A 14,984-nucleotide genomic window follows, 5' to 3' on the forward strand; every position below is an offset into this window, starting at 1 on the left:
AGGACGGGACAGAGGAGTTCATCCCACAGAGGTCTGAAGCTGCCACCTGTCGATATCCTATTAACAATTCAGACACCAATTGTCAAAGTGATTCTGCAGAGAGATAAAAGAAGGCATGGCATATGCTAATTGGAGTGCTCAGTAGCCCATGACAATGGGAACTGAGGTGAACAGCAAGCATGCGACCACAACCATTTCTGTGGAGCTGGTGACAGCCGTGTGCTAAAAGACCAGTGCCAAAGACATGATGGACACCGGCGAGACTAAAAACCTATGCAAGTGCAACAGAAACCTTTGATGACAGTCCATGGTATACAAAATATCTTTAAGCCTGATCATGACTTTAGTAGTTAGTTTAAACTGGATTCACTTCCAATTTTGGATGACATCTAATCTGGCTCTTGCTTGTACGTGGTGTAAATCGTGTTGGACAAAAGCATCTGCCAAATTAATGTAATGTTATCTAATTAAATACCAAATAACGGGACAAATAGTAATATCTCTGAACAATAAAATAAAGCATTCAGGCTTTCATTTCTGAATAATTTCTCAAATGCGCAAGTGCATTTATTACGTTTCCAACACATAAGCATAATCTGGCCTCAAAGTAAGGCGCGGAGGCAAAGGGGTTGTATTAGTCTCTTACTCATAGGTGTTTTTTGAGTTAAACCAATCAGAGCAATCTCTTTCTGCTGCCTCAAGATGGCAAAGCTCCAATAATGCACCTGACCACACCTCATTCTCAGACCAACATGCCCATGGGCGTCTAGATTGGCACAAGAACATTTGCTACTTTCATAATGTGGGCACTGGGCATCCGTCAGAAACTACCCACGACAACAAAATAATGACACAAATACACAAACATTTATGCCTACAATTTAAGTCTCAACATAAGAGGCAGAGGGACACACACAAACCACAGAGCTGTTTTTCTTGATCGGTTTGACTCGAAGCTGATAGTGGAGGTCCACCCATTTAGGCAAGTGTAATTAATGTCTTCCTTGGCCTTTGAAACATGTCACTCGAGTTGAAAATAATAATTTTCAAAGTGAGAGTTACCCATGATGATCTATGTAATCCCCAGTTGACAGGCCTGGAGCTTGTACAGAAAATAGATTTTTATAGCTGAGACACAGCGATGCTTTCTTTTTTTCTCATCAACCTGTCAGAGTGCTTTGGTCAGGAAGGGGACACTGGGAATGTGAATGTGTGAATCTGGAATAAAAAGCTGCGAGCCACATTACAGCTACAGCCCCCCCAGCTGTACTTACCCACCTTCACAAAGCTGTGAAGAGGACCTTGTTATTTCGAGTGTGTGTATATAGGGTAACACACAAGCTTGGGTGTAGACATCTTTTTGAATGGCTGCCATTGAAATATTTATAAATGTGGGAACACACCTCTGTAATGGACAATGGCAAGATTTTGTTTATTGTTGTCACGCTATGACATTTATTTTGTTGTCACGCTATGACATATATTTTGTTGTCATGCTATGACAACAACAAAGAACAAGATATAACAAAGCAAGGCAGGGTTTTAGTAAGCTGAACAACACATTACACAGTACATTTTATTTTTCCATGGCTGAGCAATGAACAGAAAAATAAAAATACTAGAATTTTGAGGGTCACTGATAATTTTGTTAATTTGCAGCGACTTACATCCACCTTTTCTTGCCTTTGTTCTACATCCATGAAGCAAGGTGCAACATCACGAAAGATAATAATAATGCTAACACTTTGCAATGCATATATTAATTCTTACATCAAACCCCAGCCAATTAGGTCTATATCAGGCATCCAATGATGCCTACCTGAGAGAATAAAGCATGGACCTTGTTTAGCATATGAATGTCTCAAGTCCCACCTGTTCATATAGAGCCTAGTCTTTGAAGACATCAATTTTTCTTATTCTAAAAGCAGTGAGCCGGTCAGTCCAGCCGGTCCCACAGCACTGGAAGACTGGGACAGGGCACTGACCTGGTACCTGGTAAAATCAATATTGCTCTTGGTCCTCCACATCCTTGGCCACCTTACAGTGATACACCGAGCTGCCCACAAGAGGAGCATAAGTATTTATGCTGTGTAAACACTGCTTGGTGCTTGGATGACGGCAAGCAAAAGGGGATAAAAGAAAAAAAAAAGAAGTGGGCAGTGTCACCTCAGCAGCATAGGGCACTAAAAAATATATTTTACGCCTTCAGTTGAAACTAGTGATGCATTCCTGCCAAAAAAGTAAGCTTTGGAGTTTTAAGACGCTAAACTTTGCAGCTCCTCTGTTGCTCAGGGATGTTTTCTGCCTCTGAGTGGTAAATAAAAAAAAGAGAGGGGATTACTCTCAAAAGGAACAGGGGCACAGATGAAGTAAAGTTTGCATGTATACCTCACCGAGAATTTAATTTGGAAACTTTTAAATACTGCTGAAAGGTTTAGGTAGGTCTGTGATTTACTCATGACTTATTATAAGAATAAGAATTTGAAGTTGACTTAAATTGAACCAAGTTAATTTCTCCTCCTGTTTTGGATTATGAGCTGAGGTTTATCAGAATAAAACAAAATACACAGTACCGACAGACAACAGGCAGTAACACTCATTTTGACAGAAGAGCTGCAACTATTATCTGATTAATCAATTAGTCTATTGAAATAAAATGTCTTGACTATTTTGATAATTGATCCTTTTCAGTTATTTTTCAAGAAAAAATATCATACAGTTGCTGGTTTCAGCTTGTTAAATGTAAGGATTTGCTCATTTAAATCATTAACGGTAGTATAGGAAGAGTCTTTGTGTTTTGGACTGTTGATCGGATAAAAGAAGCAATATGAAGACGTCTGTGTGGGCTCTGGGAAGTAACTTTTACAGACTAAACAATTAATCAATTAATAGTGACATTGAATCATCCATTTCACATGTATGGTGACTCACACCAGACGATGGTAAGCCATATCACTGCCCAATTGAATTATTAAGTTTATATTCTCAATGTTAAGACTGTTTACACCACATAAGCCTGTCACTTTGGAACAACTGCCACCATAAGTAGCACAAGCTGGTAAACAAACAGGATTATTGTGTATTGGCCCGAATAGATCTAACAATTCCTCAAGGTGGGTCACCAAAGGTAAAGGTAACCTGTAAGGTTAATAATGTTCCCAAGAGAGGGGTGACTTTCAGCAGGAGTTCACACATCACTAGCCTGCCTCAGGGTGATCACAGCCCCACCGGTCAGTCTGGTCTTTGACATCAACATTTAACACGGCACACATTGTGCAAGCTAATATTAACGGGCAAATAAACAAGGGTAAAAACATTTTATAGTAATGTTAGCGATTTGTCTGAAATGTCAAAGCAGAAAGAGCGAACCCCCAAAGTTGTCCCCATGATGCATAATGTTTTGTTTTTAGCCCCAAGTTAACCTTGTTGACAGCAACCCGCAGTGAGTTAAAATATCGCAGATAACTGTGTATGACCAGTAATACATGTTTTTTATATATATCGTCAGTCCTGATATTGTTTTACTTGTTACTGTTGATGTGACATGCTTAGCTGTCGAGTCCAGCTGTCAGATAATTGTTTCGTGGGGCAGCTAACGCTAGCTAGCTAGCTAGCTAGGAAGCTAACAGCCAACGTTAGGATAAACGTCTACCGTTAGCTGCTCTCTCAACGGCTAACGTTACACACTGCTGCGTTAGAGAGCCACTTTAGCAAAGAAGCGGCCGGTTTACTCACGTTAATGACAACACAAGCGACACTCAGTCCGAAAATGATAACGTCCTCGGTGTTTCGGAGTACGTCTTTCCCTCCTGTGTCTGCAGTGATGGAGCAGCGCATACAGCAGTTCCGTGTTCACCAGCGGCCGTGTAGACGGCGGGGTGGAGCGACACTTGAGCACCCCGCCCCGCGCAGCTAGGACGGGCTCCGTCCCACCGCTGCTGGGGACACAAGTACAGTGGAACATCATCAATGTACATGACGCATTTTATATTATATTATCATGCTCCTATACAACACAGGCTCTGTTATTAATGGCAGTTAAATACTACACGGGGCAAACTCAGATATATGTATCTTATTCATAACTGAATAAACAGGCTGGTCTCAGAGGAAAATAAGGTCCCAGGACACTGTCTGAAGCTAGAAAGGTGGCAGGGTCCGCCACATATAAACACAGTAAAAACAGTATGAAACTGTGTTGTCCTTTAAGGTCAGCTCGTTTATTCAGTTCATTCAGTCATGAAACGAAGAGATTGTGTGTATTTAGTTGTTCAGGCATAAATTCAATTTCTTCCCCAAAACTACGTAGTGCACCTTTAAAAAACAATAGCACAATAACTTTATAATGTTTAACAATGACCATTGTTCTCTTAAAGCAAGTCAATCCAGTTTGGTATTATTGAGTAACAGTGATAGGTGAACAATCTGACTCGCATACAAACTGTAAGAAATAGTGACCGCTTAAAGCACCTTATACTTTTACAAAATGTTGTAGTATTTTATGGTATTTTGTCAGACTAGATCATATATATTGATAAGAAAGATTAGCAACTGATGGTCCCAGGTTCACATGTAGACAATTTAGCCTCTCAACATGGTTTTAATGAAGAAACTGCTGTATGTAGATATTACAATGTATACCCTTTAAATTCAGTTTTGTCATTTCTATTTTAGAATTTTTAAAATATTAATTAGAAAAAAAATAACTGAATTAAACTGGGAGATAGCAAGTCTCTGCTGTCAGTCATGCGTGTCGTGACAGAGCCTCAGCATAAAAATGTGTCAGAACTAAATGACTTGGCTCTCTGCACTGTGCCAGTTATAATTGTTGCTTTGAATACTTTACTTTCTGGCCTGAATGTATAATGTGGAAGGGAACGCTGTGAAGCTGCTGAGTCAACTGGAGATGTATCACTTCCAGTGAAAATGCAGGTCAGATTTCTTCTTGATATGAACATACAAGTTGAGTCCGAACACCAGTTGGGTTGGATCTTTTAAGAAATGCCAGGAATGTCAGAATATCTCCACCTTTAGACATAAACACAATGTAATCAACTCACAGATTCATGTTTCTTGTATGACCTATTATCTCTTATGAATATGATTATGATTTTCCACAAATGTATTAAGAATACATCAAATTCTCCAATGTGACTTTCATGGTTTTTGCAGAAAAAAAGGTATAATAACCACATTCCTATTTCTTCTCCCTCACTAATATTTTCAGAACATACAAATATGCAAATATTTTTCATTTCACATGTTAAACAGCTGGACACAAGATATCTTCTACTTCACTGTAATGTCCATTCTCAGGCTTCAAGTTTCCACATCACACTTTGCTGAATATTAGACCAGGATGTCACAAATCCTGCATGTAGGCCTGTCTTTTAAAATCAGATTTTCAGTCAGCACAGAGAAAAGTAGCACAGAGCTCTTAGTGATATATGCCTGGACACACCTTGACACACAAAGAAATCTCTGCTAATGCGCACAAACACCTGCATGCAAACAGACCAGTAAATGCACATTTCTGCTTTAAAGGCAGAAGCAGCCACACACCTTCTTTGCACACACACACCTGTCTGCATCAAACTTAACACTGTTTAGCATGCTCTTTATAACAACACACTCCCTTAAATGTCATCCCATTTAGGTAGATTAACTTCTCTTAAGCTACAGAATGTAAATGCACCCATCCTGCATTACTCGCCATATCAGATCATCAAATTCTCGTGACACTTTGTTGGGTGCGATGCGGAACGCCAGGAGGTTTAATGGCTTCACATTGATTCATAAGTTATGAATTAGTGAAAATGGAGCCAAATGTTTCTCCTCTGAGGATTTCGCAATCAGTATGGAGAATATGATGCATTTACTAATGAAATACGGTCCTGACAAGTGGGGCCAGAATTTGAGCATTCTGTCGATATATTGCCTGATCAATACAAGCGTTACAATAACAAATGGACCAGTGGTCGAAAAGGTCAGAGGGCATCTACAGTTCTCTGTGACTGTTTTTTGTGAGCTGCTGTATTATAGCTGCTTCCTATAGAGAATACACAGGACTAATATCTCTGGTTACCCTCTACTACAAAATATTATCAATATCCTTATCTCTTTGTCTTCCCCAGCATCTTTTGTTCAAGTGATTTTCAACACCCCCCTCTCTCTCCCCTTCTCTCTCTTTTTAATAAGGGAGGCTACTTAACTGTGCCTGCAGCCCTCCGGTGCAGGGTTCATTAATGCAAGCAATTTATCACAAGCCCACAATATGTGATTGTCAACTATTGAAATTTCGCATTGAATTTAAATAGCTTCACAGCTGTAATAATCTCAGCACAGGTGTACACAATGGCAGCGCTTATTTCTCTAATTCAAAGCTATTCATCTTGTTCACAAACACTGTCAGTCATGTAATATTCTCATAAATATGCAAAGTAGTTCCTTAAATTGTCCAGAAGACCAGTTTGGAGATGGGAGCATGTAACAACCGGCCCTCTGTAGGTGAGCATACTACTAAAATACACACCATGCGTTTGACACATTCAGATGTCATGCATGTTGGATATGAATAGCTGCTAAACAGCTCCTGGCTAGAGTGTTTTCACATCTGTCACCATGTCTGGGATTTCTGATCGGGGTGTAGGGTTCAGTGCCCTGGCCTGCTGGTCTTAAGGATCAGCTATCAGTCGCGTAAACTTTGAAAGAAACAACAAATCTTCCTCTTACTCAGGTTTCCACTCTAACACCTCGCATTAGTCAGAATATTAATTCAGTTTAAAGGTTATGGGTATATGGTAACCGTTTAACTTGCAGCCTTTGTGCTGCAGTGCAACAGAAATCTATACAATAGCACTGTGTGCCCATTAACTCCATCCTGCTGTTGTTGCAGTGCAAAGGTGGAGCCGGAGATAAGACAGGCCTGCAGGAGAGCCCCCACAGCTCAACTGTTTTTAGTACATCACGACAGCGTTGCTACCACTGTGACTTGTGTTTAGTTTAAATGGGTTGCTGGCTTTACAGCGACCACAGCAGTTTCTGTACACCTAAAGGTCCCAGCTGAGCTGCTTTGCAGAATGAAAACTGTGGTGAAACTTGATCCACAAGCTGTATCTCTGTATAATGATGAAAGATGGCTCAGGTGAAGACCTGCAGACAAAAGCAGGCTCCAGTTTCAGCTGCGTGTAGTGTTCTGTGAGCCGTCATGTGTGTAAGAGTGAGCAAGAAACAACAGGCAGCATACTCTTCCTAATTAGGTCTGTGTTTATAGGCAGTGCTCGACTGATGGTCTGATGAAACAGAAGTTACACCCACGCTTGTGTTGAGCATTACCTTTTATTGTACAACTATGGGAGGGGCTCTTTGGTGCTGCTAGGAGACATTTCAGTCATGCATAGACATGCACACAAACACATACGCACACAGGCATGCACACACCTCTTTTTGTACTCTGTTCCATTCATCCATCTCTGACCTTGAAATATGGGTGCAGAGTTTATATAAGTTCTCTCTCTCTTATACAAGAATTTTTCAAGACAGCGGACGACTATGAAAAAAAGATTATATTTGAATTACCTACATCTAGATTTGTTTGAATTTGTCACGCTCATGTTGAATGAATTCAGAGTATTAAGCTGTGAGAAACTGAGGCACAATTTGAAATGAAAATCAGAGTCTGCCTGAAATAAACTCTGGACTCTGGACTTTTCAGTTCAGAGCAGCTATGTTATGTTTTAACTGACTCAAAAACATTTCAGAGGAGTGGTACCACGAGTACTTAATCTTGTTGTCTTGTATCTACACTGTCACTATCTATTACTATGGTGGGGAATTGCTGATTTCATATTTTATACAACAGCAGTTGAGGCATGTATTAAATTCAGACATTAAAGGGGCTCTATGTAACAATTTGCTGCAATTTACTTGTATTTATCTCTTTTTTGGGCTATATGTGAGAACATTGTAACGTGACGTGCCTATACAAGCGTGTGGACGATTCGTTTAAGTTGTTTAATGCTGCTGGACTGTGGATTTGTAAAGGTTCGTTGGATTTTGTGAAGGAATCGGGTCGGATTTTCCACGATAGTCCAAAGGATGTGACTTTATGCACGTTCTCAAGCGCTTCGTCTCAGTGCCTCTCTCTTAGAATAGCTAACGTTGAAATAGAGGCCACTAACATAAACAAATGACAGGCCGCCAGCACAACAGAGAAGTTCCACTGAGCCCTTATGAGGTGTGATATAAGTTCAAGTGTTGAATTATTCCTTTGATTAACTTCTTTTAAGAGCTGATTACACTGATTTAACCCTGTCAAGTGCATTGCAAACAAAACCATGCAAAAGCTCCCAAGTTAAATGACTTGTTAAAAAAATCTAATACCTGCATCCTCTTATGTTTAGACTTCTGTCAAGCCATGTGCAAATGCATACAGTCTTGGTACAGTTGCACCAGCACTGCAAAGGTTTATGTAAACCTTTTAAACCACGGCCTGGTAGTATTTGGCACCACACGAGTATTCGCTTTGTGAATCGATGCAGCCTCGGGGCCTTGAGCAGGTCCTTGTCCGTGGCTGAGAATTTGCATTTAAATTGCATCGCCCACACAAGCCTGATGCACTGCACCTGAAGAAGTACAGAACGAGCTGGGATGAGTTCAGGAACAATGGCATACTACTACTGTTCTTCACAAACAAACAGAAAGCAAGCACAATCAACAACAAAACAACCAAATCTCTACTTGCATTTTGTTTTGTTTCTTCTAAGTTTGGGCTTTGTTATGAAGCCGTGTTATCGCATGATGTACTAAAGCGAAAGTTACAAAATGTGGTTGCTCCCGTTTATTAACAATTCAAGAGTTACTGCAGGTTATCTGGTTTCTCCCTTCACCAGCACAGGTGTGGCAGAGGGTATTATATGACACACTCGGTCAAAGATCAAGGAGAACATGTTACATTCCACCGAAGGGAGTCTACTCGACATTCATTGACCAAACGGGCCCATTAGCACTCCTATTACCTACATTTACAGTGGTTGAGTGATTCTGGAGAAAACAAACTGCCTCATACTTGACTGCTTGCCCCTCGTGCTCTGCCATTTGGGGACAGAAGCAATGAAATGCATTAAAGCGTTCATACATCAGGAAGTAGCCCGTGCTGTTAAAAAGGCACCGAAGATCAGTTCAATTTGATTTGATCCTGTAGGCTGCCCTATTGGGACGCAGTCGCAAGAGTGAGTGAAGGACGAGCTAATATTAGACACAGTTATGGGGGAATGGATGGTGTGGCCAGTGACAGCAAGTCTGCCAAGATGTAGCCTAACTCAGACACACTCAGACAAGTTTATTGTATCTGTCTCCTACAGGAGAGCTGGAAACATTTGAAGTGCAAGTCAGCTCTAGAAGTGCCATGTTTTGTATGGGCACTGCCTGTACCCATTAAAACGTATTTTAATTATGCCATAACAAAAGGGACAGACGATAAAAAAGAGGTCTTTATACTGCCTGCATGATCATTTGTTAGAAATCACTGCAATAATCCAATAGAGACTTTAAAGTAACTCAATACTGAGTTAATGGTGGTGTCTCCTTGTCCCCCATATTTGTTTTACGATTGCGAGTGACAGCTGAGGGAACGCCTGTTTTTATCTCCTGCTGTGTCACTATAACGCTAGCACACATTGTGCAGCTTTCCTCCACTGAGATAATGTTAAAGGATACGTTCACCCAGAAATGACAATTTATCTACAAACCCTCAAGCTGATGGAAAGTCAGGGGGAGTTTTGCGGTCTGCAAAATATTTCTGGAACTTCACGACAACATAGCGCTGCGGTATTCTCCCAAACAACTGAAGTAGATGGGGACTTGTTTTAAAATGGAAAAAACAAGGGAATCATGGCACCATACGACTGGGCAAGTCTACGGCACTTATTAAAGCTGAAATTGTCACTTTAGCCTCATCTGAACAGGGCCTTTTCAAATCAATTAGGGATCTCAGGGCTTCTGTACGAGCTGTATTGGGCAATTTAGGTTTTTGTTCTGCTGTTTTAAAAAAAAAATTAAAAAAAATTTAATTTTAAAATAAGTCCCCAGCTACTTGAGGAGAACACTGCAATGTTTTGTGGACCTTTCCATGAGCAGATAGGCTTGGTGATCAAAATGTTCATCTTTGGGTGGACTTATCCTTTAATGGAGATTGTAATGGAGATGATGTAAAGAGGAAGCTGTGGTTTCATTTGTCTTTCACTATGCGTTTTGAGATAACATCTACTGAACTGAAATTGAAACGTTCCTCATTCAGCTGGTCCCATTTCACATCAGCCTGCCTGCTCTCACATGTGTAACAACACCTTTATTACACGATTATGACACTTTAGTGACCTTCAGTCACCAGCTGAGTGACGCGTGCTTTCCTTGTGTGCGACAAAATGACACGGACTCGTTGTGTCTTCAATTAGCCAGCATTAAAAAAAAAAAAAAGTGTTTTTTTTATCTCTCGCGTACTGGTGCAACACTGGGCATGTGTATGAAGCCGTAGTCCAGCCCCGCAACCCGCCCACCACCCTCCCTCTACCCCTTCGGTGCGTCTCGGTCCGCCCGCAGCAGTCTCCTTCCCGGCGAGGTTTCACTACAGAGATGGCTGCGAAAGTGTGCAGATCAGTACTCCTGTTGTCCCGGAGCAGCGGAGCGGTGGCCGGCAGCCTCCCCGCACTTGTTGTCTCTTCACAGCGACATCATCAGCACATAAGACCGGTAAGTCCCAGGACGTCAGCGCAGCGCAAAGGGGGAGAGGTGTAGGACCGGGCGGGCAGGCTGGACCGGGGGAGAAACGCAGCGGTGGCGGCTGCCTGGGCTGGCTAAGGAAGTAAAGCTAACTAGCCTCAAGATTTTTTCCGCTCATGTCTTTTTTTCTTCACATTGCGCCTCACGGGAAAGGTGAGGCACGAGATGAGTCATGATGTGTACCCCATCCCGGTGCCGTGTGGGTATTTTAATCCACAGTGGGACGAGGAGCTTTGAGAGGCAATGCAGTTTTTTTTGTGTGGAGCCCATCAGCAGCCCACTGGCGCTGCCCCGCCGTTTACTGTAACCAGCCTTCAGACACTCTGCCCTGCTGTCACATAACGACACATAGCTCATGTTTTCTCCCGCGTCCTTCAACTTTGCGGGTATATTTATCCCCCCCCCCCCAGGCAGCCCTGCGCTCATTGTTGTGTGTGGATTTGAACGCGATCCTGGTGAAAGGTGTTGGTTGATTCCTGCAGTAGATGCTGGGCTTTGGTGTGTTACCGGCGGCCCTGGGATGGGTGGTTTTGTTTTTTGTGTGTGCTGTTGCTATACTGGTGTTTGGTGGGGTGATCCGCTTCTTAGAGGCTGCATCTTTTTTGGTTGACAGTCCATGACCGATGGTTCCCCTCATCTCTCTCTCTGGTGTGTGAGCTGCAGCGTCTGTGTGTGTGTGTGTGTGTGTGTGTGTGTGTGTTGGTGCAGCAGCAGAAACTCAGAATAATGAATGTGCTCACAGCCAGAGAGGAAAACTACACTTGTGCCATATGTGTGTATATGTGTATGAAGGGATACTCTCACTATTTATTCACACACACACACACACACACACACACACACACACACACAAATGAGGCTTCACAGGAACATGGAAGTAGTCCACACTCAGATGATGTCAGACTCTCCAGCCAGCCTGCTGTTTTCTCCCCTCCCTGCGGGTGTTTCCCCATTCAGTCGGGAGATCCTGGGTTTTCCTGCGAGCTGATGCGGGTCCTTTTACACAGCCACTGTGGCAAAAAAAAAAAAGAAAAAAGGAAAAAAATGCTTGCAATAACAGGAATTGTGTCACTACAGTGCAGCGGTTGCACATCTCGTTTTTTTGCCTCTCTGACCCACTCCCTGTTACTGGCTGTAACTCTGAGCCTTTACAGCAGCCGCCTGAGCAGGGAGGTGAGGCACAGGATGGACCTGAATACGTAAGAATGAGGAAGTCATTGCAGCCCGGGGAAGAGAACAGCCCCCTTCACTGTAAGATAGGAATACTGCTTCGATGTTTCACTCCCTTATCCGCTCTTTGGCTTGGATTACCCCCCTCTCTTCTCATGTTTTCCCTTTCTTACTTCTCCCTTACACAAACACTAGCGCAGGCCTTGTGAAATTAAATGAGCCTGTCCTTTCCTGTGAGACACACCGCCCTGGAGGTTAAGTAGCTGTCAGAATAGACTCACTTGGTCCACATCTCCACACCGGCCCTTGGTGCTGTCGCCCACTGTGAGCCATTACGATTGAGCACATTTACCCCCGTGGAGAGGTGATAGTCTCCCATCTACTAAAATAAGTAGGCCTATTTAAACCCTAAGTGTTTCGCAGCTCAGAGTGTTTCGGATCCTAATAAGATCTCACTTTATTTCAGCCCTCCCAGGTGTAGTTTTGTTTGCCTGTCATATTGTGTCCTCGTCCATCGAAGCGTTGCTGCTGCAGCTCCTGTCACACTGTGACAGCCAAGCTTCTGCACTCATTTGCGAGTCCTTCACTGCAGTGTGGGAACTCTGTTTCTAGACCTGTACTGTCTGTAAAGCTGCGGTGGGACGCGTTCTTATGAGTTGCCATTAAGCATGTAGTGTCACTTAGAGGGATACGCACCGCCGTCCAGTGCTTAGTTTTTAAGCAGCGAGCAGACTCACGGCTCTGACTGCTGCCCCTGTAGCGTAGCGCAGACATGATTGGTCAAATCCGTAGGGATGCAAAGCAGACTGTGGGCTCCAAGGCTCACGTTTAACCTGCGCGGGATTACTATTGAGTCAGCTGTCATATAAAATGCTGCTGTCTTGAAGTGTGGCAGGGGAGTGGAGTCATTGGGAATAAACAGTCCTTGTAAAAGGGTTGTAAATCACTGGCGTTTTTTTATAGTATGAGAACATATCATGTGTCTAAAATATGAGGATTCACGGTGAGAAATCAAATCAGGCTTCCTTTTGTGGTTTATTTCCATTTAAGCTGACATGTTCATTAAAGCTGAGCAGTCAGTGGCTGTAGTAGTGTGTGGGGCCAGGGGGTCGAGGCCCACTGCTGGCTTTTAATCCAATCAGTGTAGGAGTAAACTAATTTATCCCCGCTGCCTTCACGGGCTCAGTGCTGAAGTTATCCGGATTAGTGCGATAAGAGAGTGACTGTCAGCTTGTAGCTGTGGTCTGCTATAAAGGTGATAAGATGCTTGAATGATTGATAAACCTGGCCGCACAGTCAGTTTCATTAATGTTATCCCACCCTTTATGGACAAACAATAGCTTTTGTTTTTGCTTATGTAGCATAAAGACGACTCACATTTCATTCTACAACCCTGGTGTTGCAAAATGATTATGAAATGGCCCTTTTGAATCTTACTCCATTGACGGTCTCACTTTTACATGTATGACTGAGACTGCGAGTAGGCGTATTGTAAGGAGGATCAAGCGTTTGGACATTAAGATGATGAATGGACTGTCACATTAGCTGTCATTCGTGTGGTAAAGGTTAATTAATGATTTCATTCTTCACTCAGGGACTCTGATGATTGACATGTGTATGGACTAGAGGCCGACTGATAATGGATGTTTAAAGGCCGACATAATAAAGAGAGTTTGGAGCACGATAAGTAGACTATTAATTGGCCAATATCACCCCTCACCCCCCTTGAAGTGGTCAATCCCTCCCCCCCTCCCCCGCCACTCTCAGTGAAGCTTTGAAGCCCAAAAAATTTTATTTGTTACAGCCCCAATGTATTTACGTAATTGGCAGTGTTGTAGTCAACCTCACCTAAACCGAGAACAAGTCATGGCCAAGACCAGAATGTATCGAGACACAGACAAGACCAAGACTTTGAGGGGATAAGACCAAGTCAAGACCAAGACCAAGGTGGTAGATTCGGAGACAAAAAGTGGTCTTAAGACTAATAGCAATTTTGAGTATTACAACACAAATGATTAGCGATATATGACCCCACGTCACTGGTGGAGGCAGGACAACTACTGACAATTATCAGAGTTCCAACAATAACAAGAGTTTGTAAAATGTCCTATCTGCAGCAGCCCAGTATGGACCTCTAATGTTTGGAAAATAATTGATAGCATCTTGGTACTAATGCTTCATTGGTTTACATGACATAAGAGGTTCATCTTATCATGTCTGGTACCTCTGCTGGAGAGGAAATTATCATTATCTTTGGTCAGTGCAGCTGCACTGCTCCATCTTTTCATTGATATTGAATTTCTATCTGCACACTGAGACAATTTTAATGGGCATGAAGTGCAATTTAGAGGGTTTTCCTTAGTGGGTGAGAAAATTGATCTGAGTTTTCCTGCGGGTTTTCATACACTCTTGCTAGGTAATGCGAGGCGAAGTGATATGATAGAATTTCAGTCGAAGGTATGGTTACAGAAATGATTGATTTGTTGACTGGATATTCCATTCAGTCCATGTATGGTGCCACGTTGCTGCTGCTGGTCTTTACATGCTTACACTTTCCACATTAGCACACAGTACAGACTGGCTCATGTAAAGTGGCACCGGTATCAGAGTAACCTTATAGTATGAATAAGCCAGGCAGAAAAGGACACAAAGACCCAATTGATTGAAGTCATGTCATGCTGTATGGATAGGAAAAACTCCAACTCCTATCAAATTGCCTGTAGGATAAAATACGATCAGCAGTATAATACTGTACAAAAGAAATATAATACATTGGAGTTACAAAGATTGAATGAAACAATCTGCACATTGGTTGGGCAAACTCTGGTCTTTGACCAATAATCATTCAGAAACATTACAGTGCAACTTGGCCTGAAGCCAGTTTAATATCTGCACCTTCTTAGTTGAACAACTGAGTAGTTGAGTCCACTATCAATGCCTACTCCTTCAGTGTTTGAATTAGTTTTAGATAGTGGGCTGCAGAGCAGCGGACAGGAAATGGGAGAGACAACCAATCTTGTATCACGAGGCAGGCA

The 14,984-nt window shown here is 42.4% G+C and overlaps 2 protein-coding genes across 2 annotated transcripts in view; one reads left to right on the forward strand and one right to left on the reverse strand.

The window, feature by feature from the left end:
* micu1 (mitochondrial calcium uptake 1) overlaps positions 1-3,933 on the reverse strand; it is a 34,342-nt gene extending 30,409 nt beyond the window's left edge. Inside the window, exon 1 of the mRNA XM_084375069.1 lies at positions 3,736-3,933. The gene's annotated coding sequence lies outside the window, so the exon portion shown is untranslated. The remainder of the gene's footprint in view (positions 1-3,735) is intronic.
* Positions 3,934-10,568: 6,635 nt separating this feature from the next.
* The window catches only part of mcu (mitochondrial calcium uniporter), a 65,022-nt gene continuing 60,606 nt past the window's right edge, over positions 10,569-14,984 (forward strand). Inside the window, exon 1 of the mRNA XM_084375106.1 lies at positions 10,569-10,749. Within this exon, the coding sequence (XP_084231232.1) occupies positions 10,633-10,749 (117 nt within the window). The 5' untranslated portion in view covers positions 10,569-10,632. The remainder of the gene's footprint in view (positions 10,750-14,984) is intronic.

The sequence above is a fragment of the Pagrus pagrus genome (assembly GCF_965226575.1).
Source record: "Pagrus pagrus genome assembly, chromosome: 15".
Lineage (NCBI taxonomy): Eukaryota > Metazoa > Chordata > Actinopteri > Spariformes > Sparidae > Pagrus > Pagrus pagrus.